This window comes from Suillus plorans (assembly GCF_016647745.1).
Source record: "Suillus plorans strain S12 chromosome Unknown HD556scaffold_111, whole genome shotgun sequence".
Classification (NCBI taxonomy): domain Eukaryota; kingdom Fungi; phylum Basidiomycota; class Agaricomycetes; order Boletales; family Suillaceae; genus Suillus; species Suillus plorans.
Window position 1 is genome coordinate 63,847 of NW_024537495.1, and position 21,887 is coordinate 85,733.

Consider the following 21,887-nt stretch of genomic DNA (forward strand, 5'->3'; position numbering starts at 1 on the left):
CATTAGGCAGACAGCCAATGAAAATAACATGCTCCTCAAAAAATGGAGATGAACGCTGAATCAAAACATATTTTTGAGCTTTCATACGGGGAATACCTAACATAGTTGAAGCTGAGTGATACTTTCGAAGAGGCTCAAGAGCGCACTGAAATTGATCATAAGACCACGAAAACCAAATACTAGCTAGTTCTCGACCAAGCAAAATGGAATACAAATTTGTTTATGTAAACATCCAATATACCGAATAAAGCTCACGTGACACGGGCATACCTATTACCTCGCTCCCGGTCGTCTTGCCCCTTGGAGTCCGGCATGCGCCCAAGCAAAAGGACATAATGTGGCCCCCACAGAAGATTAATGGTAACTTTCCCCCACTGTCCCACACAAAAGTGGCGGTGCATTTCAATCAGACATCGCTGTGGATAACTAAACTTACAAAGGCCCTTGACCCTTTGTCGAAATGCTGGCTGCAAGGAAAGCCGTATCTATTTGGCTTTTTCTTGCCTTTGAACGGGTTTTGACTGTACAGACACCTCTGTTGAGCCATACGCCTCCATCCTTTTACCCGGTCGAAAATGATCTTGGACAATGGGATCTTGATAAAGCGCCTGCAGTGAACGCGACAGGACATCTGGTGTTCGACACGGCAAATTCTCTGCTTCAACACTGGGCAAACACACGTTATCGTATTGGTATTTGAAACTACCGAATACCACGCAAATGTCACGACTCATCATTTACTTCTGCAGGTCATACAATAGTCCCAGGGACTGTTCCCGTGGGCACTCTCCTCTATCATGGAGCCAGCGGTCCCCATATGCCGACCGCTTTAGATTGGGTAGCTGTAGAACCAGACCACTCCCTAGTGTTCTGCAAAGGGCCAATTGAAACAGGGTGCTGGCACCTCACCCTTGCAGTCACTCGACCGATGAAAGTGCTCTATTTTGACGGAAGCAGCGCTGCGAAACTCCTTGAGGGCACCATGGACACTCAAGATCTCGTGGCATGGTCGAAAATGAAACCCGAGTGGGTGTGGAATGAAGAGCAGCGCATTAAATATCTATGTAAATGGGGTCAAAAGTATGGCCTGAATGGCTTTGTGAGGTTCGTTGGATTTTGAGATGTGTCAATGCCCTACGCTGATTTGCGAGTTATAGGATGGAAGTGAATTTGTGCGGACCCATACACAGTTCCTTGAGGATATGTTTTTAACGATGGTCATAGTGAGATCATGATCTGTGACTTTACCTCTCACATGGAGGTCGTTTCGTTCCTGAATATGGAGAGCACTCGCTACCGCAAGCGCTCGCCTACGGCTATGCCAGAGGACCCCACTACCAGTGAGCGACCATGTCCATGTCCTGACGTAGGTCTGATTTGTTCTCGGACATTAGTGCATCATGTTTTTGCTATAATGCATTCTGCTTCATGGCGCGCAAATTATCCAGGAGAGACCCGAATTATCCTTGATTTTTCTGGGCTCGTCTCTTTCTACGACACCGCTCTTGTTCCCTCTTTAGTGCCGCGCCGTGTAGGCTTGGAGCGGTGGGATCATCGAGTGGAAGGAATATCATCGGAGGATATAAAACGTGTTCAAGACAGGCTAGATCAAGTGTTAACACGATCACCCGTGACAACCAGCGGCATTGACTGGAAAACGGTCTTGCGGGTGGTGGTTGATCGATATGCCAGCCGCCTGGACTTTATGCAGTACCTGTTGAACATGACGCTAGACGATAGGTCGATCTTTGACCATGCACAACAAATTCAGAGACGACTGCGCACCGTGCTTTTGCCCTACACTTTGTTTTCAGCTCTACCTCCCAATACCTCCGTCACTGCCAACACGACAAATTTGTGGGCTGCGCCAGTTTTTCGGGAGTGTGCTACATCGCACACGGCCTCCATAGTTGCTCGGGGAACGACATTGATGCTCTCTGAACGTTTGCTTCTGCAGGCGGTGCAGGAAACTACGCATGAAATCTGCCGCGTCGCCACGAAGATGTGGGCTTCTGGAATGATTATTGGGGTCGACCCCTTTTATCCTCCGGAACAACGCCCTGAAGCCGATCACATACATGCCCTCATGGGTGAATGGAAGGAGGATTTGACACAGTTGATCTCCTGGTTGGACTGGAGCGTGTGGGTGACGTGCCGACCGGCCTGTGATTTTGAGGTAATCAAGTCAAATTGTTTAGGAAATGACTGACCTCGTCGTGTAGGAGATGTGCTACTTGCCTACTTGGCCCTTTGGGTTTTTGCCGACTCCTGGAGAACCACCAGTCCCGTGGAACAGTGCTTCCTTATGGCCAGACCCAAACAAAGGGGAATGGAAGAGACCACAACCAAAGTGCATCAGACGGCGGGAGCCATATAATTTTTGAGATATACAATTCACATGCATTATTACTGACATATACACGTCTTTTGTCATAGTCCTTGTAAAATCATTGCAGTAGAGTTTAAGAGCGCCACGCGCGACACATGTATTCTAACGAAGGATATGGTATTATCTAGCGTTGCCATCCCCTCAGCCAAATACGTGACTCCTTGCGACTGGTGTTAGTTATTGATACGCACTGGAAGCTTGCATATTTGAAGTAAACACGGACGAATTCAGAGTAGTGGATCGATTACATGGCTCGGGAACTACGATTCCTGGTTGCGAACTTGACATTTTTACCTTGGCTCAGCTGTCAGGTCACCCGCGCACGTCGTCCCCCGACCTGCACCCTCGTGGTGTCATGCTCCTCGCATCGGCCGGTAAATTCTGAGAAAATTTACAGTATCAAGTAAACATAATCCTATTGTGCGAACAGCTCATATATCTGGAGCCTCAGATTCTACAATCATACCTACAATTTACCTACTTTGATGTACACCAAATGGATCTGAGCTCACCCCTTACGTCGTCGAAGCGGGCCAATTATCGAAACCAATGTCAATACCTAAATAGTATATGTCAGTGTAATCACCTTCGCAGCTATTACCAGCGCTCACCCCAGTGAGGCATGATAAAACGGTTCTGCTTGCCACCTGCAGCAACACCGTCAAGAATTTTGATATCCTCTGGCGTCAACAAATTGTATGCCTCTAGTGCGCCAGTCAAGTTAGATTCGATACGGGATGGCGACATTGATTTGGGAATGATAACTATGTCCTTTTTCACTGCATTCAAATCCGTCAGCTACCACTCTCTTGCGCGGGGAGAATGACAGGCATGAACGCACGCAGGTAGCCGAGAAGGACATCGGACGTGCTCTTGAGGTTACGCTTCTTTGCGATCTCTGTGGCAGACTCATCGGTCAACAGCGGAGCGCCGGTCGAACCAAGGGGAGAGTATGCTTGTGGAACAATTTTCTTCGACTTCAAGTAGTCCAACAGCTTCAGCTGCGGATTGTACAGGTGAAGCTCAAGCTATAAATTTCAATGGTTAGTTTGGAACGGGCGTCGTTGCGTCGAACATGCCTGATTAACAGCCGGTATGATTTCAGCTGTCGGCAAAATCTTCTCGAACATCATCTCGGAGAAGTTTGAAGTGCCGATTGCCTTAACTTTACCTTTCTTCACCATGGCCTCCATAGCCTTCCATGTGTCCCTGATGTCCCGTGATTCATCGAGGTCAATGTTTCCGTTGGGGAGTATCGGTACGAGTGGGTCACTCCCGTTCGGGTTCAGCGGAACAGGCCAGTGGATAAGGTAAACTAATAAATGAGACGGTTCGTGTCAGTCAAAAAAGTCGGGCTTGTACTTGGATAAATGCAGATCCTACGGTCAAGATACGTTGTTCCCAACTTTGCGAGTGTCAAGTCGAGGCATTCCTCAACACGCCTATGGTATGTGCCCCAAAGCTTGCTGGTGATCTGTGAATACCCAGATGAACAGGGTAACGAATCCATGAAATATGTTATACGCACGAACACTTCCTCTCGCGGGATGCCCGATGCACGCACACCGTCACCGATTTCCTTCTCATTCCCATAAAACCTTCCATGCAATGTGGTCATCAGATTTATTTTGCAATCAAAAAAATGGTTCCTACAAAGCGCAATCAATGTGTCTATAGCCCACCTTGAGCCCATGTTCCACAGCGCAAGTGATTTCACTGGTATTGGGTTCTGATTGCCATGTTCCTGGGCCGTTATTCAGTCCGACATCTCATCTTCAACCATGTTAAAGAGCTCACCGAGTCCGATAGCAGGGACAGTTTGCCCATTGTGAAGGGCGATGAGATGAGACAACATGGGTAACTAGAGACCTTAAGCTGACAACGGTACAAAATGGGATAGAAATGAGACGTGTTAGTAGGTGACACGAAGAGGAATAGGACTAGGACTAGAGATGAGGACTTTTGGAGGAGCTTTCGATCGTTCTTGGAGCGGGGATCTCACTGTAAGATTTGCTGTAGATATGAGTGTACATGATATATATACGTTTTCGAATACTTGACTAGGCCGGAACGAGCGTGGTGAGCATATGGTAAGGTGAAAACACTTCGGCGAGGCAAGCGTATCGTGAAGGTGTTGGATTAGAGAGCAATTAGAGAGCACCGACAACTCGGAGATCGGAGACTGACAAAGCGCGCTGCGCGCTTTGTAATATTTGATATTCAACATTCGCTGTCATGTCACGTGACGCACAAACCAGACAACGAATCGTGGGATAGACTCGTCTCTTGAAGATGCCCTGTATTGCACAAAATGGGTTTGTCCGTGCTGGTGGGCTCCTGGTTGTGTGGCATACAACATTACCTCCAAATTCAACTTCACGAAGGATCACACTCGCCCAAACTCCCATTCTTCTAGTACCTGGTCGACTAAACCATCGACTAGTGCTGCCCTTCCTCCGCTCATAGATGCAAAATCTCTGTCCTGGAGATGCCGATTCTCCGAGGTGACATGCCACCTCTGCATGATATTTTATCAAACTCGAATTCTGGGGGCGTGAGTGTGCCGGGCGTACCGAATTCTCGAGATGCGACTTCTCTGGGAGGAGGATTTTTGATCGGTCTCGCAGCTCAAGAGGAAACCATTGTTTGGTCCATCTACACTCTACCCTTTTTCATGACAGACACTGCTCAGTATTTCTAGAACCTCCATTGCCGCGACAAGAAAGGCGGCTTCCATATGCATTCATCTACACCCCTTCGGCTGTGGTGATGCGAAATGATGCAAAGGATTGGGTATCGCCGTATGACTCACGAGTGCAGCAGTGAATGTTGCCTCCACAGACAAATTATCCTTTTCCTATTCGAGCAGCAGGGGAGTAAAAATATCGTCTTGGGAAGCCTTGGGATGGGAGTATTCAGAGATAATGTCGAAGGTGGTAGCAGGGGCTATGGAGAGAACATTCGTTTGGAGATGCTGCTCGATTTTGAACGCGTCCTTTCATCAAATTTTATTCAGTATCGTTGGAGAGAAATACTGTGCGTAGTGTCTACCATAGGGCCCCGCCCCACAGGACAATAAACAAGGATAAAATAAAAATAAAATGAAAACGTTCGAGAGGAAACCTTCATGGCGTTCAAGGGTGTGCTTGATTAAAGTATCTCAGTAGTAGTTCAACGAGTGTTCAGTTCGATGACTGTAGTATATTTGCACATTTATTTGTGAAAGAACGCTGAGGTGTACTAGGTGTACGCTAACAGTGGCAGCAGAATGGTCGATTTATGCACAAGTTTGAGCAATGAAGTATGAACTCGCACACATTTAGGCCCACATAGCCTTGAACTTTTCATGGAACTCCTCGAGCGCACCGTTGACCACTTCGAAAACTCTCCAGTCCGCACCCGACACTCCTGGCGGTCGCTGCGTTGATTCCCACCCTCCCTGCCCCTGCTTCCCAGACGCCTCCTCTTCTTCATCCTCCCACTGGACTGGTTCAAGGGATGCATATCCACTGTCCGCCTCCTCATCAAGGTCTGCATTCCCTGGTGTCGCATCTTTTCCGCCAACGGACCCCTTTTGAAGGAGTTGCTCAAGTACCCCACGCACAGTCATTAGCGTGAGATCAAATTCCTCCAATACATACCAAACGTCACCCCGCCTGATTGCGTTCGCAGCGGCAAGAGCCGCCACCTGTCCGTGCATGTAGAAGTCAAGGAGGTATGCGTTCAGCGTGTGCTGTCTATCATCTTGGTTGGTTCTCCCGGTGATACCTTCGAACGATGGGATGGTGTGTTCGTTCAGATTGAGTCCACGTCGAGCCGTTTGAGCGAGGTCGCGAACACTGCTGAAGTGATCATCGTGACCCGAGTTAGCCACAAAGAGCGACCGTGCGACAACGCGGATCGCGGTATGATGAAGATGGTGGCAAATGAGCGATGGTTCATCTTCCGCAATACCCGATATATCCCTTTTGCTAAGAGGTAGAATATGATCGGGCTCAAGGTCCTTTTGGTGCTGAGTTCCGTAGGTAAGGGCATATCCGGTGAAAATCTGGAGGATTTCGCGCTCTTGGTCTATGAGCACGTCACGAGCTATCTTAGACAGTGGTGGCAGTACGACCATTGATGGCGACTTCTTCACCACCTTCGTGATGTACTCCTCTTTCATGCAAGCAGGAGGCAGGTACCGCCGTCCAAAGAGGTGAGCCATCAACAGGATGAAGTCGCGCTTCGCAAGCTTCAGGTCAGACTGCGCACAAATCTTATGGATCACGCCGCTGCGAAGCAAAGCAACTAGGGCGAAGTTGCTAGGCTCCGTGTAATACAGGCGTGCGGCTATTCCAAAAAGATTGAGCGGCTTCCCTTGCTCGTCGAGTAGACGAGCACGACGCAAGTAGTCGATCGAGAAACGTAGATGGTGCAAAAGCTGGTATCTTCCTTCTTCAGAGTCAAAACTGATTTGTGGGAGGCGGAAAAGCCGCTGCACAGCAGCGACAGCAATTGTGGAGTAATTGGAACCCTCCAACAGATTGAACAGGCGCACGACGAGAGTTGATGTTACAGGGAAACTGGCAGAGAGGGACGGCAGTTTTGAAAGCACTAGTCTCTGTACCTTGCTCATTGGAAGAGCATAGAAAACGACTTTACCGAGGGTGTCATATCCTCGCCGTCCAGCGCGTCCCGCACATTGTCGATACTAAGGTCATCAATTAATGACGAATATGTGAGATGATGGGAAACGAACCATGAGTGCAGTGAGGAAGGGTGAGTCGCCACAGAAAATCGAAGTTTTGGTCGGAGCGTTGATACCTAAGGCAAGAGTACCTGTAAATGGAGCCTGAGGTTAGCAGCCCTACGGAAATAATGGAACGCTTACTCGTTGCGAAAATCACGCGCACGAAGCCACGGCGAAAGAGACTTGATCTGCCGTCAGACAGCGGTGCTACGTTGGAAAAGAAAACTTACCTCTCAACGATAGCACGATACCCTTTGTTCATACCAGCATGGTGAACAGCGATCCCACGTCTCAAGCATTTCAATGCCCATTCAGGTATAGGGGGAGTCCGCCACCCAAGATGAGTGATATCTTCGTCAAGTTCCGATGCAGTGTACGAAGTATTTTGACCAGCGAACGAGAAGTCTGGCAGGGGATCATCAGGTCTGAAGGATGCTTGCCATTCACTCGTGTCAGCACGCTTATCCTCTTCATCGGCCTTATGTTTCGATGCTCGTGCAGCTTGGCGTTCCCGCTCTTTTGCGTTCTGAAGGTATGCTTCATATTGTGCCATTTTGCGTTTCCATTCCGGACTAGTTTTGCGCCATTTGTCTTCCTTGATCTCAAGCACCCTGTTCAAAATTTTGGCCATATATTCGCAATCGGTTCGATCGAATGAGAAGAATATACCGGGCTAAATAAATAAGGATCTCATGAACATAGAGAAAGACAGTGCGTCGGGTACTCACGAGGTCCCCCTGTGCGTGAAGATCGGCGACTAGATGAATGATATTGTCACTAGATACAACACGACTAGGTGCAGAGTTCAACACTCTGTCTGGGATACGAGATAAATCATCATCTTGGAGCTGGATAATGACGCGCGACAACGGCGTCCCGGAGTCTTGCGAATCGAAGGAGGACAACAACGGGACGAGGTGCTGTTTTAGAGCCTCTTCGTATTGGATTACGTCCTTCTGCTGAAGCAGTTTGCTAGACGAAAAAAATACCGCAGGATCGAGGGCAGCGAGAATGGAGGGCTGGAGGGCTTTGCACATACTTAGAGCATGATATAAATGCAATGTATCCACTGCTTCCAATGCAAGATCGGAGGGGAGAGAACGTGCACTGGACGAAAGAATGGACAGCGGATGCAGAAATCGCATCCTTTCTGTAGTCTTGTACGTTGAAAGGCCTTGGAAGGCATCTCTCGGCTTCTCATGGATGTTGTAGTAGAACTTTCTCAAGTGCGAGTATCGATAGGGATAATGCACGAACTTGTGCTGGAACCCACCCGCTTTCTGAACGCTCTCGAGCCATTCGTTGAACTTTTCTGGTGCTCCAACTGTGGCAGACAGACCTCTATTCATGCAGGAATTAGTACATCAACAGTTGAATGCAAAAGTGACGTACATGATAGGACAAGGGCACAGAAGCAGAATCTGTTCCCAAACAGCTCCGCCCTCCTGCTGGCCGATTGTGTGAATCTCGTCAAGGACGACACTGCGGTAGGATGTGAGAGGGAAATACATATGCATCAAACTGACATTCATACTATTTGAGTCGGGGGGTCCATATCTTGGCGAGTGGAGGAGATAAGAGCATGATCGCCAACATTTCAGGGACGGTGACAAGGATTTGGCAGTTCTGCGGATCGTGGACCCGGTAATCACGGGAATGAATGGCCCAGCAGCTCCCTGTAATTGAATCAGTGATGATCACTTGTTGAATATGAGCACATGAGTACTCACGACCATTAAGATCCTTGCTAAACCTAGCATAAATCTCGGCTGCAACCTGAGCGACAAGGGCTTTTGTCGGTGCAATATAAACGAGTATCCCGTCATCAGACCCTCGGAGAATCTTCTCCATAGCGTAATACGAAATGAAGGTCTTCCCCGCACTGGTAGGAGCTATAAATAACTGAGTGGTTGTTCTACCTCCGAAACAAAGCATCACTAACCTACGACGAGAAGAGACATATTTTGGTCGACAGCGTCAAGCACCTCGCGTTGCCACGCATCTGGCTTGAAGGTCACTCTTGCGTCAGCCTGACTGTCCATACTTCTATCCATGAATTCCCCAAATAGCCGGAGTTGCCAAATAATAGGGTGCTCTTGGATTCGCATAAAGTCATAGACCGCGGTCTTAGTTTTGGACTTGACCAGCTTGACGAAGCGAAAAGTTAGCGGCCTGTCATCAGCTGAACCTGAGACCACGAGACCATCGATGTAGTCGCTGAAGCCGAGGGTAATTAACACGCTTGTGATTGCATTAACCATCTCTTTTGTGCTAAAGCCGATCTCCCAAACTGCCTTGACGAGACGCATGAGCAACAGGGAATATTTGTCACGAGTCGCCGAAGAGTCTGGATTAGCGGACTGGATCCACTCTCGGAGCAGACGGTGCATACGATAGACCCGAAGTTCCGCGCCTACGGATGCCTCCTTAGTTCGCGGATTGCGGGCAAGAACTTGCAGACACTTTTCGAGACCAGCGCCATCCAGGGTTTCCATCTCTTGAATGCGGGACGCGATCCATGCTGCAGACTCAGATACTTGTTTAGATTCCTTTTTGGCAATATTCTGTTCGCGGATGGCATCGGCTTTTGATAGCTTGCTGGTACTTTTGCCTGACGAACGAACGTGAACAACTTTTGGCTGGGGGTTTATGATAAGCGACAGAAGTAAGAGTTACTATGCCTGAGTACCGACCTTCACGTTACGCTGATTCGCAAGGGACGCTACAGATGGTATTTTCACTTGTTCGAGGACAGCTCCTAACGCCCCTGTAAGGGTGCTAGCTTGGTCATGCAAGGTCTTCATAAAGCGCTGGTCCGAACGAAGCTTCCAAGTACGCTGCCGATTACGCTGCCATTCAGTCATCGGTGCTGTAGCCTCTCCTCCGAGGGGCTTGGGTAGAATGGCTTTTTTATTGTTGTGCCAATGCTGCGTGTCAAAAAAGTGTGTATCCTCTTTTGATGTTTTATTTTGAGAGGAACGAGCGGATGGGAGGACAACAGCGGACTCGTCACTAGTGCTGCTATCATCCCACTCGTCAGACTCTTCTCCACCAGAAGCCACAGGATCTACGGGATTGGGGCGTGTGACACCCTCCGTAATACCCTCCGTAACAATGCGGACGGCAGAAAGCTCCTCGTCGAACACTGGGTTGGAAAACGGAAGGAGCTTGAGGGGAATTGGTATCTCATACAAGTCTTCAGGAAGGAAAGATATGCTCAAATGCGAAAAGTCAAGATGCGGGAGCTTCAACTCAGAAAAGATATTGTCTGCATCTTTGACCACATTCGGTCCCAGGACCTCCGTCAACGATTGAGCTGGATGCTCGGAAAGATAGCGCAAGATACAAAGGAATACACGAATATCAATGTCGAGGGATGCATCGTTTGCTACAATGACTGCTTCTGTCGCTCGAAGGATATGAGGTAGGAAGGATTTCGTCAATGAAGTGAAAAGGTCAGGTTTCATTGGCGGCAGGCGCCGCGCTCGATCCTGAACGGAGACATTCTTGAGAAGAATGACATGGATGATAAAAACAGCAAGTAGCAACGGCTGAGTGTCGCTCTTGAATGTTGAAAGATATGACAATCCAACATCCTTCAGAGTCGCGCAGAGGTCGAAGAAAGATGGGGATACTGATGCTTCACCAAGAACGCAGCTGCGGACTTGATCGAATGGCCCTTGTTCGTGACTAGTAAGAATGTCCCTGGCAGCGACGCCCGCGGATAAAACAGCATTGGGGAAATGCCCTCCACGGCTTGAGCGAAGCTTTGATTCAAAAATGAACGTCAAGATCTATAGCATGACCAACAATCAGGTAAGAAAATCGAACAGGGAGGAGGAAGACGCGGTGTGACCTTGGTGTCCTTGAAATCAGCACCCTGGAGCGGCGCCATTGCCAAGCCACTAGCCAGTAAATCGAAGATAAATAATCGTTGAGTGAGTATTTGATGGGCAGCGAATTGTCCGACTCCTTCCTTCAGTGTACCGCCATCATTGACCATGACAAACATTGGCTATATGGGAGTGAGAAAAAATTATCATTGTGAGACAAATTTCTACCTTCACTTGAACACGATAGTCGAGCCAATTTTTGTCGGAGAGACTCGTAAAAGTGAAGGTATTCACCGAATCCAGCGACTGGAGGTGCTTATATAGGAGTCTTCTGGCTAGGGCTCGAGATGCAACAATAAATTCCGACTCGCCCGCTCGCAGTACTAGGTGTCGGTTGACTAAGACGTATCAGTAAGATAGACTGAGATGGTGAGGTGGAGAAGTGGCCTCACCATCAAAGAAAACGATATCGAAGTTCGCTGAGCGATTTCGAAAGTTCTGTAGTATGTGTTCTAGTAAATAGATCGCATGAATGATTTGAAATGATGGATCTTCAACAGTGCCATCGCCCGAGTCATGTCAGATAAAAACTATCTGCACTAGACCACAATAACATACCGTCATCCTTCGCTAGTGCGAGCAGACGATCATCAAGCACAACTTGGAGTAAAGAATGACCTGGGATGTAGATCAGCATCAACGTGAAGGTTAGACGACTAACAAATCAAACGAGTACCATCTATGACGAAAGGTTCTGCACCGGCATAGTCGCCGATTAGGTCCATCCAGCGAGCATTCCTACTTTCAGGCGCATACCACGTTGAATCGACCCAGTCCAAAGTTTCTGTAATAGTGCATGATTTTGATAGATCGGAGTTCTCGATGGCTCGCTCGATATCAACTTCAAACTCCTCGAAATCCATAGTGCGGATGGTAGCGTGAGTGGGATCCAAGCGATCTGCAGTTTTTTAATGGTCTGTCTAGGGCAGACAAGTCGGCTTCCGGAAGTGGAGATGGCCAGGATAATCACCTCGAGGCGCAACCACTGGGGAGATCAATGATACGGCACGAGGCTGAGATCTAAGACTAGTATAGGGCGGCGCTTGCTCGCCCAATACAGAAGGAAGCTTTATGTAAATTGGGGTGACTCAGCCATTGAGAACGTTCTCGAACCGCTGAATTCTTGGTTGAGTTCATAGTGCTTATCGATGGCAAGAGAACTTTGCAAGCAGGGTATTAAGAAGTTGGGCAATATCAAATGATATCTTCGAAGTTCAAGTTCGCACATGCATCTCCGATGATTCTCCATCGATAACAAACGTGAGTTGGTCGCTAGGCTGACATGTATGGTCATTACTACTCACGAGACAAACGTTCAAGCTTCAAGCTAAGCCCCAAGTCTCGCCGAAAGCTGGGGCAGTGATTGAGAATGATGACGCGAATGACTAAATTATCGACGATATGTGGCACCATCAGTGATCTTCGGTCACTGCGATCATGGAGAAGGCTAAGTTTAGGCCTGGCCGCTCGAGTTGACCGCACCGTCGCTGATTGTGGGTATCAGAAAATCGAGTCAGAAAGAGTGAAATGGAAGTACCCACTGGAAATGAAAAGACTAGTAGACAAAGTTCCAGACCCTGGCGCTACTATAGTAGATGATTGAGTCATCGGACTAGTATGTAATAACGGCTAGAAGCAAAAGAGTCTGAACTGTCACACGTCCGCGTCAACCTCTAATATTCAATAGTACAATACGTGTACGGCATCAGCCGGACCGTCCGCACTGCAGCTGGCAGCAGCCGGAACTAACGCGTAACGCTTGGATCATCGACCGCACCATGATGCACATTGCAAAGTACTATATCACATTTACTCGTGGCGCCCGAGACCTGGCAGAACATTTTTCAAAACCACGTAGATCCGTTATCTCTGGGCACCGCGTGAACAAATACTGTCAGCTGTGGTTGAGGCTGATTCCGATGAAATCTCACGATGTCAACGATGATCTCGTGCAGGTCAGAGTCAGAGTCAGAGTCAGCACAGGGAGATAACATCGTGTCGTTAACCTCAACCTGTCTTTGGTTATACCTATGGCATCTCATTTCACCACCCTTAATAACGGCCAGATCATCCCTGCCATCGGGCTGGGTGAGCTCACGAACTCAGTTCAGGGTTAACGACTTACTGACAAACTGAACAGGAACATGGCAATCGAAACCCAATGAAGTTGCCCGCGCTGTCGAACATGCGCTGAAGGCAGGCTATAGACATATCGACTGTGCTTGGTAGGAAAATGTTGGTTGATCGTGAAATAATCATAACGAACGCTTCACACTAAAGGGCGTACGGGAACGAGAAGGAAGTCGGAGAGGGCCTGCGTGCATCGGGCGTTCCGCGGGAGGAAGTGTTTGTGCGTATGACATATCTCACGGATTCGTTACCCTGTTCACCTGGGTATTGATAGATCACCAGCAAGCTTTGGGGCACATACCATAAACGTGTTGAGGAATGCCTTGACCAGACACTGGCAAACTTGGGAACAACATATCTTGACCGTGAGATCTGCATTTCTCTGGCCTTGTCTGATTGACACTGACAGTTCTTAATTATCAGTTTACCTTGTGCACTGGCCTGTCGCGATGAACCCGAACGGAAATCACCCTGTCATGCCGATGCGCCCGAACGGAAACCGTGACATTGATGAATCCTGGGACATCAGGGATACATGGAAGGGTATGGAGGCCATGGTAAAGAAGGGTAAAGTCAAGTCAATCGGCGCATCAAACTTCTCCCAGACGGTACTCGATAAGATTTTGCCGACAGCTGAGATCATACCGGCTGTTAATCAGGTGTGTTCGACGTAATGTCACCATTCAAAACTGACCATTGAAACATGTAGCTTGAAATTCATCTGTACAATCCGCAGCTCGAACTTCTTGATTACTTGAAGTCGAAGAAGATTGTTCCACAGGCGTACTCGCCCCTTGGTTCGACCAATTCTCCACTGTTGACCGATGAGTCTGCCACAGAGATCGCAAAGAAGCATGGCCTCAAGAGCACGTCCGATGTCCTTCTCGGCTACCTGCGTGCGTTAATGCTTGTCATTCGTTCTGTGCAAAAGATCTGCAGTTGATGTGTCTCATCGCAGTGGCGAAGGATATCATTGTCCTTCCCAAATCAGTGACACCATCCCGTATCGAGTCTAACTTGACCGGTGCGCTAAAGGCATACAGTGTGCTGACACCAGAGGACATCAAAGTCCTTGACGGTGTAGCTGCGGGTGGCAAGCAGAAGCGTTTCATCATGCCTCCCTGGGGTGAGTGTTAATACTAGCTGCGAAGGGTTGGTACTGAAATGTGCTATCCAGGTATTGACCTCGGCTTTGATAATTGGCCTGCTCAAACAAAGTGAGCAATAGGCGCAGTCATTCATTGGTGTATATGATTGATAGTAAGTAAATTGGAGTGCACGACTGTAGCATCTGAGGCAGACATGAAACCGTCCGCATCAGTAGAGCTGCATGTATTTCATGAATGCCTTGTCACACCATTGATTGGCCGACGGCCTAGTAAACACATGATACATATGCAATGCGACCGTACAATGAAATGTCACGAATCAGGAGTAAGCAAGTGCCTCCATTCATATGAGGGTGTAGGCCGGTAGACCTGTGACACAGCTAGTCTTGGTACGCCGCGCGCGGTAGAATTTTCGGGTCGGAGGAAGGATTTTAGCGGTGGCTATTGTAAACAAGCGTGCACGCGTACTGCCACTCTGCAAGACAGAAAGTGCTCCTTGAGGCTATGGCCAATCGTCCGCGGGATAGAGATGACAGCTCATCACTTGTCTCAGGACGATGAGTGATTTATATGTTGTGATTGCGCAAGTGCCAGCACAAAGAAAACGACCATCATTAAGTATGACCTGAAGGAGAGGTGCTCAGCTCGTAAACTTGACCCATCACCTATACTGGGATGATCGTGCAGGCCTGAGTGACCATAAATATATCGGAGTCCATGGGGCAACGGTTGGCCTGACGAGCCACGGGTAACAGAAAGACCTATCACATGTACATTAGAGCAGATTTCTATGTCGACGCAAATAGGTTGAGAGGTGTTGGAATTTTCTCAATTCGCCCCAGCCAGCAAAATAAAATCTCGAAGGATACCTAAAGAGTAGTAGGATGGCCAAGCTTAATTACAGTAAGTGAGTGAGAGCTGGGAAAAGCTGATCAACAATTCATTGTCGGGAGCTATCTGATACGAGCACCGACGGCAGGTTCTGCCATAAGCCCATGGGTCTGTCCGACTTTTACCGTGCTTTGCGCAACGCCAAGTTGTTATGTTCCGATGGGCTCAGGAATTATGTGAACCTGAGTAAGGGCTGCACCAAGAGAAAAAATTCAGCTGTCGGTGTCTTTGTTCTTGCGCGATGGTCCGGAATGTTTTGTCACACCAGCGGCGAGTGAGATCAGGTTGCCGTTGTCAATATTGGATCACGGAAGCGAACGAGAGTTAGAACAAGTTACTAGACCAAGTAAATCCAGATCCTGTGCAAACCTTGACGGCGAGTCAGGACGTGTTACTAGATGCTCGGCCGACGATGGCAGTATCACAGTACTATGTAGTTAACGTTGAGCACGATGTATGACCTGGTCACCAACTATGCAATACTCGTGTCTGCTACGGTTGTCGGCCAGACCAAGTTCCGCTAGCTCCGAGAAAGTATCGGAGCCACGCAAGAGACACGTGGTCGGCGTGGTTGCGAAAAGGCTCCGCGGCACTAATTTGAAATAAGGGACCCACATACTAATAGGGAAGTTGTCAATCTTTCAAATTATCGTCATCAATTTTGCGGAAACACACGTAGGTGAATCGGTGCAGGGCAGTTTCAGGTTCTGTTGGTGTTCGCGATGGTCGGATTCGTATATAAGGCAGCCTGCCTTGACTCTCATTCCCAATAACCCTCCTGCTCCTCTCCCAAAATCCTCATTTCGCTACTGCCTCTAAACATGCCTGCTGTTGTCGTTAACACCCATGCCGGACATGAGCTTGATGCTATTTCTGACGCAGTCGATGAAGGTGTGTACTTGCTGCTCCACCACCTTCGTTATGTGACTTACCGTCTCTCTGCAGTAAATGCTTTAAAGGTCCAAAATCAAATCTGGGACTCTCAGTCTGAGTTCGATTCCACCAAAGACAAGACGACCTTCCGGCAGTATGAAACGGCCTGCGATCGCGTCAAGAATTTTTACAAGGAGCAACACGGTTTGTTTATCCATTCAATCTACTAATTCGCAATGTGGTACTGACACTGTCACGTAGAAAAACAAACCGTAGCTTTCAACATCAAGGCCCGCACGGAATTCAAGAGCCGGAAACGCGCTCGCATGGGTATCTGGCAAGCTATGGAAATGCTCAACACGCTTGTGGACGACTCGGATCCAGACGTCAGTAATTTGTTGGCTTGCGACTTTCCTTTGCTGACTTGCAATACATATTTAGACTGAGCTTTCGCAAATCGAGCATTTACTCCAGACTGCCGAGGCCATCCGACACGATGGCAAGCCTGAATGGATGCAAGTTACCGGTTTGATCCACGACCTTGGTAAACTGTTGTACCTATTTGGCAGCGAAGGCCAGTGGGACGTTGTCGGTGTAAGTTCCTTTACCTGGTACTCGTAACAACCTGCATACTGATATGCTTCTTGACGCAAGGATACCTTCGTCGTCGGCTGTGCTTTCTCCGATAAAAACATATACCCTGGTACCTTCGCCGGCAACCCAGACTTCCACGACGCCGTTTATTCTACCAAGTATGGAATTTATGAGCCTAATTGCGGCCTTGATAATGTTATGGTGTCTTGGGGTCACGACGAGGTATATTTCTGTCTACGTATAGCATTCTTCTGTGCTTATCAAACTTCTCACAGTATCTCTACAATGTCGTTAAGGATCAGAGCTCCCTCCCTGCAGAAGGCCTTGCTATGATAAGATATCACAGCTTTTATCCGTAAGCCTCTCCCACTCGGCATAGCCCACCGAATTTTTACAATGTCTATCCAGATGGCACCGTGAAGGAGCTTACACCCACCTCATGAACGAGAAAGATCACGCAGCTCTTGAGGCCGCTCGCGCCTTCAACCCTTACGATCTCTACTCGAAGTGTGACGAGCCTTGCGATATTGAAAAACTTCGCCCATACTACCAAGACCTCATTGCTAAATTCTTCCCTTCTGAGATTGACTGGTAGATGCGATAGATGCGCGCACACCTTTATTCTAAAATCATAGGTCACCGCCTGGTATAGATCCAGCCTCCTGTGGAGGGTGGAAACCGTGCAGCTTAATTGTGTATTTCTTTCAAAGTTTGTGTCCCTAGTTTTTCCATTTACTTTATTGCGACAGTATCCTTATGTCCGTATAGAAGCTTTAAGTATTGAAATAATTTACTGCATTATTAATATTGCCAACAGAATAGTGTGAACTTTGAAGTTTGCTTTGATCAAAGATATGATAAGATTTGGCTCCAATGACCAACGTGCACAGTGCACACGTGCACGTGCAACCCTGGACCTGCGCCACCACTGAAACACTCCATATCTCAAGATCTCACGGATTCAGCTTCACTATCTTTGACTCATACCTTCTATATCCTGCTAGACAAGATATATCCAAACATACTAGACAACCCCTCGTACTTATTCTGCAATGTCGCAGGAATCACCTCTTAGCGAACCAGTCATCTATCACGGCAAGAAATTTATCGTGCTCAGCGATTGGTGCGTAAACGCTAGATCTAGATCTAAGCGGCGATAACACTGACTGAGGCTCGCTGTGCTCAACCAGGGATGGCACGATCACCACGCAGGACTCCAATGATTGTTTGTCGCGTCGAGAACTTACTATGTGCCTTGCTCTAATCAAAGTACTACGATTCAGTTGTGACGGACACCTTTGGGATGGGGCGCTCAGATCGTGTTCTGCTCAATCAGCGTATACGTAAAGGCGAAGATAACTTCCGGTGCGAAACATTCTGCATAAACGGAGCTGCCGAATTGATTTCGCCATTTAGGGATGCTTTCCGGAAGATGATCGTGAGCATCAATGAGAATGGCAAGGAGGAAGGAAAGGTGACGCATACATTTGAGTTTTGTAAAAATGCTGTCGCGGAAAGTAAGTTTTGTTTGCGCATGACGCCAGGCGTTTGTTTGCAGCTACTGATGTGGTCTGTTTCAGATATCAAAGTCGATGATACTTTCAAGGGCTTCTACGAATTTTGCGAAATGAATGATATACCCGTGGTAATTGTGTCCAGGTACAAAAAACTTATGGTTTCGCCGTGCTGTGCATTCATACCTCCGCAGTGGTATGGAACCTATCATCCGCGCAGTCCTGAATAAGTACCTGGCCAGCCTTGACGGCATTCAAATAATATCGAATGAGGTGAAAACATACGATGATGGGAGCTGGGACATCCAATACCGTCATCCCGAGAGGTAACATTTCATATCAGTGTTTGCGCGTTTGACTGAGAATGATAAATTAGCGGTTTCGGACATGACAAATCGAAGGCGATTGCGCCATACAGGAATATGGATCCTGCCCCGATCGTATTCTTCTTTGGTGATGGCGTCTCAGACTTATCCGCAGCGCGGGGAGCGACTTGTCTGTTCGTCAAGTTCAAGCCGAATGGAGAGAACGAATTGATGGAATACTGCATCATAAACAAGATCAAGCACCGGTTATTCCAGAGTTTCGAGGAGGCGCAAGGTGTGATAAAGCTGATCATCTTCGCAAAGACGGAAGAAGAGCGACAGAATATCATTGCACGGGAGTGGCCTGAAGTGGCTTAGAAGTTGTCTCACCTCACCCCCAGTGATGGCAATCGCAGGGGAGAAGAAGTATCGAGTACTCGTGACACAATGCATTTAGATTTGGAGGTATCAAGATCGCGCCTTTAATTGATCAAGTTGAACGCAGCTTATTATTCTCGGTATCAGTGGTACCTTTGCCTGAAACTTCGTCCAGATATGTCAAGCACAACCAACGAATCAATTGACGCATCAGTTATTAGGCGTACCATTGCCACGACAGGTGTTGGGCAAGAACCAAGTGACTCGATGACGGATCTCAGCGTGACTAAACCTGTTGGAGATGCTGTAGTACAAGTGAATACGTGCTTGACAGAGAATTGCAATCACACTTACAATGGGATTGGCGGGGGAGCGAAAGATTGATGGAAGTGACGAACGAGAGTTCGAGTGAATGTATGTTGCAACAAAAAACGGTCGAAAGAACGATGGCAAGTCTACAAATGAAAGAGATGGTTGCGCTACAAATGATACTCCAAGTTACCCTGGCGAGGATAAAAAAAGTAACACGAATCATCGCAAAGAAAATTGAGTACTCGTCTGCTAACGTTTCGAATTATTCTTCCCCGATGAGGCTGATAAAAGCTGGTCGTACAAATTCACCTTCACTTCCGCGATCTTCCTCAAAATTCCCTTCATCCTCACCAATGTCGCTATCAGCTGCTTCCCCATTTCCGTTTTCCTGTAGCGGTTGTACAACTCCGTAGTGGCCAAGTGGACGTCCAACATCTTCATTTCCAGAATTTTCCGTGGAGAAAGACTCGATCAACCTGCTGAAGTGTTGTGCATATGAAGCCTGGATCACTCTGTTAGAAAGAAATTCCACCAAATTAGGCGCGGCGACCAAAATGAAACCAACGATCTTTGTAGGATGACCAACCCTTGAGCTGCTGAAGTGTGCCACACTCAGTGCATTGTGTGAAAATCCTCGGTGGAGAACGTCAGGGGATACTTATGTTCCATCACAGCAGACCCAATGTATGGCAGCGCGATATCAGATTGGACATGAGCAATGATGCAGTAAGGATTAAAGATGAATAGCCCCTTCCAGTAGGGACCACGCCTTGACCATCTGCAAATGGGTGGTGTTGTCGGACTGCACACCATATTTTGGCACGACGACGAACTCTAGCGAGTGTGTAGTGCCCTGTTAGCATTCCGAAGTAGATCGGCTCCCAACAGGGTGGGAAACACGAGTCCCTGAACGCATCAATTACATCAGTGGTGAAGACCTCAACCACCGCTCGGTAAGCATATTTCCTCATCACTCTTAAGTCGAAGCTCACCGCCCTCGCGCAGACCTACCCTGCGCTGTCTTGCCACGTTCGCGTCACTCCCTCAAACACCCATCACCGATTCCCATCCGACCAGTACTTGATATTGACATCCCCAACTTCAACTCCCACAGTGCTGCCAGCTCTGACACCACCAACAAAAATCCCCGCTGCTCCGAATTCTGCTTCCAAGTCCACCAAGACTTCCTCATCTTCGTGTCACACCGTCTCCCACAAAACTTGGGTGTGTAGTGTAGTCTCCTTCACAGTATTTTGTTATTTACATATTATGAAACTTTAATTATGAACCAACGTGTCTGCTTGACTGAGGGAGCACTGAGATGAAGATGCAATATACAAATTATGACTACCAATATTCGACAGGAACATGTACATAGACAGTAGGGTAGTATGCACGATGCAGTGGAAATCATTGAAGAAAAATATGAAGGGGCCTGCCGCCGCGAGGTAGCGGTAAGAGTCAACTGGTGGAGAAAGACAACAAGGGAAAAGATGTCGATGACGAACGCAAAGGGGATCCGACGCTAGATCTTGACGCGGACGTACTGCCTGCGCTGTTCCGAAAATTTTTGACCGGCGGCGATAGCATATTTCATGGCGACGCGGCCGCAGAATTGGCGTGAAGGGTTATAGGGAGGACGCAGAAAGGTGGCGCCATTCATGAGCGCTAGGGTTGGGAAAAAAAGGCAGAGAATGCTGTTCGCAGAGACCGCGAGCTCGACGAGTAGAACGAAGACATGTAATTAGGACAATGAAGACGACAATACATAAAAAAAGATTCGTACCTTTCTCCGGCACAGTTTGCGGGGTCCAACCTTTACTAAATAACGTCAGTTGAATGCTAACATGGTTTCTGAAACATAGAGAGCCGATCTATTTCGGAATGCTAACAGGTCACACATCACTCAACTCTAGCTTGCGAAGATTATGGAAGGCAAAGAGCAGATGAAAAGTTGTAGCAGCACCAATCGGAGTGTTGCAACGTTGATCAGCCGGCCGCTCAATGATGCAGATCAGCACCCGCTCTGCCATGCTATTCGCACAAGTGTTGGGCAGATGGGAAATCGAAGTCGGCAGGGCCCGTGCGGAATCCATTCCACGAGACTGACGGAAAATAATAGCACTTCTGGAGTAATAAGAGGAGGTCTCAAAAAGAACTTAAGAGCGTCAGAAAAAACACACACGAAATCATTGAGTGTCAACACTTTCGGGGTAGCAACCAGATATATTGAAATGTTTTATTGCTAGCCCCACACCAGGTAAGAAACGTCGGATTGGGAAAAGAGGGAAGGGAAGCTAATGATATACCAAAATTCGGTACCGACAGTCACATCGGAGGTCACGGCTCTTTGAAAGTCTTGTAACAGTGAATACGAACATAAGCCAGCGTGTAACTTACCTGTTTTTGGTTATCCTATTTCCACAAGCTTTATGGGAGACATCTGATTAACGGCGCAAGGCCTCACAGGTTTCACCACAAAAGGTCCCGCCTGAGGCTCCAGTACATGACCAGTAAATGACTTGCATGTCAATGCAAGAATCAGGAGTGTCTGGTTTCTCGAGAACTACTAGTCATGGACAAACTGGAGGATGTTCCACCAAAACTCTGGTATCAATTAATCATACGACTCAAGCGGTGCGGGAAACGGAGGATTGACGGTGTTGCTATGCATATCGGATAATATCGCCGAACTGTCCGCCGTGAGCTCTTGACGCGAGTTTTTACAAGTACTCCTCCTCCATACTGGCCTACAGGCAGCGCAATT

The 21,887-nt window shown here is 48.0% G+C and overlaps 8 protein-coding genes across 8 annotated transcripts; 5 read left to right on the top strand and 3 right to left on the bottom strand.

The window, feature by feature from the left end:
• The first annotated feature begins 270 nt into the window (after nt 1-270).
• On the top strand, nt 271-2,560 carry HD556DRAFT_1531595 (uncharacterized protein). Its single transcript, XM_041309501.1, has 6 exons — nt 271-692; nt 750-1,104; nt 1,158-1,172; nt 1,225-1,340; nt 1,395-2,176; nt 2,223-2,560. The coding sequence occupies exons 1-6, from the start codon at nt 461-463 to the stop codon at nt 2,382-2,384; spliced, it is 1,662 nt and encodes a 553-aa protein (XP_041152903.1). The 5' UTR covers nt 271-460; the 3' UTR covers nt 2,385-2,560.
• Nucleotides 2,561-2,615: 55 nt separating this feature from the next.
• On the bottom strand, nt 2,616-4,574 carry HD556DRAFT_1422448 (NADP-dependent oxidoreductase domain-containing protein). Its single transcript, XM_041304523.1, has 8 exons — nt 4,187-4,574; nt 4,043-4,133; nt 3,918-3,987; nt 3,773-3,863; nt 3,469-3,704; nt 3,231-3,417; nt 3,001-3,168; nt 2,616-2,948 (listed from the first exon to the last, which is right to left on the bottom strand). The coding sequence occupies exons 1-8, from the start codon at nt 4,242-4,244 to the stop codon at nt 2,905-2,907; spliced, it is 945 nt and encodes a 314-aa protein (XP_041152904.1). The 5' UTR covers nt 4,245-4,574; the 3' UTR covers nt 2,616-2,904.
• A 618-nt stretch (nt 4,575-5,192) lies between these two features.
• Nucleotides 5,193-5,468, top strand: HD556DRAFT_1249909 (uncharacterized protein; the record flags this gene model as incomplete). The annotated part of the gene is made up of 1 exon (XM_041298883.1): nt 5,193-5,468. One exon carries the CDS (start codon nt 5,193-5,195, stop codon nt 5,466-5,468), a length of 276 nt encoding a protein of 91 aa, XP_041152905.1.
• Nucleotides 5,469-5,552: 84 nt separating this feature from the next.
• HD556DRAFT_1540079 (uncharacterized protein) lies at nt 5,553-11,877 on the bottom strand (the record flags this gene model as incomplete). Its single annotated transcript, XM_041309734.1, has 14 exons — nt 5,553-7,082; nt 7,131-7,210; nt 7,263-7,303; nt 7,352-7,794; nt 7,850-8,462; nt 8,514-8,603; nt 8,656-9,013; nt 9,064-9,760; nt 9,815-10,915; nt 10,978-11,136; nt 11,183-11,352; nt 11,407-11,505; nt 11,573-11,632; nt 11,676-11,877. 14 exons carry the CDS (start codon nt 11,875-11,877, stop codon nt 5,709-5,711), a joined length of 5,487 nt encoding a protein of 1,828 aa, XP_041152906.1. The 3' UTR covers nt 5,553-5,708.
• Nucleotides 11,878-12,675: 798 nt separating this feature from the next.
• HD556DRAFT_1422460 (NADP-dependent oxidoreductase domain-containing protein) lies at nt 12,676-14,588 on the top strand. Its single transcript, XM_041304524.1, has 8 exons — nt 12,676-13,102; nt 13,155-13,239; nt 13,295-13,364; nt 13,419-13,509; nt 13,568-13,803; nt 13,854-14,040; nt 14,103-14,270; nt 14,322-14,588. Exons 1-8 carry the CDS (start codon nt 13,045-13,047, stop codon nt 14,363-14,365), a joined length of 939 nt encoding a protein of 312 aa, XP_041152907.1. The 5' UTR covers nt 12,676-13,044; the 3' UTR covers nt 14,366-14,588.
• Nucleotides 14,589-15,794: 1,206 nt separating this feature from the next.
• On the top strand, nt 15,795-17,425 carry HD556DRAFT_1422464 (DUF706-domain-containing protein). The gene is made up of 7 exons (XM_041304525.1): nt 15,795-16,035; nt 16,090-16,221; nt 16,279-16,403; nt 16,459-16,611; nt 16,672-16,833; nt 16,887-16,966; nt 17,020-17,425. The coding sequence occupies exons 1-7, from the start codon at nt 15,966-15,968 to the stop codon at nt 17,204-17,206; spliced, it is 909 nt and encodes a 302-aa protein (XP_041152908.1). The 5' UTR covers nt 15,795-15,965; the 3' UTR covers nt 17,207-17,425.
• A 92-nt stretch (nt 17,426-17,517) lies between these two features.
• HD556DRAFT_1422468 (HAD-like domain-containing protein) lies at nt 17,518-18,895 on the top strand. The gene is made up of 6 exons (XM_041304526.1): nt 17,518-17,734; nt 17,802-17,836; nt 17,895-17,976; nt 18,028-18,128; nt 18,192-18,270; nt 18,320-18,895. The coding sequence occupies exons 1-6, from the start codon at nt 17,664-17,666 to the stop codon at nt 18,453-18,455; spliced, it is 504 nt and encodes a 167-aa protein (XP_041152909.1). The 5' UTR covers nt 17,518-17,663; the 3' UTR covers nt 18,456-18,895.
• HD556DRAFT_132544 (uncharacterized protein) lies at nt 18,883-19,606 on the bottom strand. The gene is made up of 2 exons (XM_041301515.1): nt 19,163-19,606; nt 18,883-19,112 (listed from the first exon to the last, which is right to left on the bottom strand). The coding sequence occupies exons 1-2, from the start codon at nt 19,341-19,343 to the stop codon at nt 18,952-18,954; spliced, it is 342 nt and encodes a 113-aa protein (XP_041152910.1). The 5' UTR covers nt 19,344-19,606; the 3' UTR covers nt 18,883-18,951.
• Nucleotides 19,607-21,887: the final 2,281 nt, after the last annotated feature.

Bases quoted from the DNA above. Each gene is read 5' to 3' on its own strand.
- HD556DRAFT_1531595 (XM_041309501.1), top strand. From the start codon at position 461: ATGCTGGCTGCAAGGAAAGCCGTATCTATTTGGCTTTTTCTTGCCTTT. The intron at 693-749 runs GTATTTGAAACT...TTACTTCTGCAG, and splicing joins AAACACACGTTATCGTATTG to GTCATACAATAGTCCCAGGG. The intron at 1,341-1,394 runs GTGAGCGACCAT...CTCGGACATTAG, and splicing joins GCCAGAGGACCCCACTACCA to TGCATCATGTTTTTGCTATA.
- HD556DRAFT_1422448 (XM_041304523.1), bottom strand. From the start codon at position 4,244: ATGTTGTCTCATCTCATCGCCCTTCACAATGGGCAAACTGTCCCTGCT. The intron at 4,134-4,186 runs GTGAGCTCTTTA...ATAACGGCCCAG, and splicing joins TGTCCCTGCTATCGGACTCG to GAACATGGCAATCAGAACCC. The intron at 3,864-3,917 runs GTGCGTATAACA...GGGTATTCACAG, and splicing joins TCCCGCGAGAGGAAGTGTTC to ATCACCAGCAAGCTTTGGGG.
- HD556DRAFT_1422460 (XM_041304524.1), top strand. From the start codon at position 13,045: ATGGCATCTCATTTCACCACCCTTAATAACGGCCAGATCATCCCTGCC. The intron at 13,804-13,853 runs GTGTGTTCGACG...TGAAACATGTAG, and splicing joins TCATACCGGCTGTTAATCAG to CTTGAAATTCATCTGTACAA. The intron at 14,041-14,102 runs GTGCGTTAATGC...GTCTCATCGCAG, and splicing joins TGTCCTTCTCGGCTACCTGC to TGGCGAAGGATATCATTGTC.
- HD556DRAFT_1422464 (XM_041304525.1), top strand. From the start codon at position 15,966: ATGCCTGCTGTTGTCGTTAACACCCATGCCGGACATGAGCTTGATGCT. The intron at 16,404-16,458 runs GTCAGTAATTTG...ATACATATTTAG, and splicing joins TGGACGACTCGGATCCAGAC to ACTGAGCTTTCGCAAATCGA. The intron at 16,834-16,886 runs GTATATTTCTGT...AACTTCTCACAG, and splicing joins TGTCTTGGGGTCACGACGAG to TATCTCTACAATGTCGTTAA.
- HD556DRAFT_1422468 (XM_041304526.1), top strand. From the start codon at position 17,664: ATGTCGCAGGAATCACCTCTTAGCGAACCAGTCATCTATCACGGCAAG. The intron at 17,735-17,801 runs GTGCGTAAACGC...GTGCTCAACCAG, and splicing joins TTTATCGTGCTCAGCGATTG to GGATGGCACGATCACCACGC. The intron at 17,837-17,894 runs GTTTGTCGCGTC...ACTACGATTCAG, and splicing joins CACGCAGGACTCCAATGATT to TTGTGACGGACACCTTTGGG.
- HD556DRAFT_132544 (XM_041301515.1), bottom strand. From the start codon at position 19,343: ATGATTCGTGTTACTTTTTTTATCCTCGCCAGGGTAACTTGGAGTATC. The intron at 19,113-19,162 runs GTAAGTGTGATT...CTTGTACTACAG, and splicing joins GCTCCCCCGCCAATCCCATT to CATCTCCAACAGGTTTAGTC.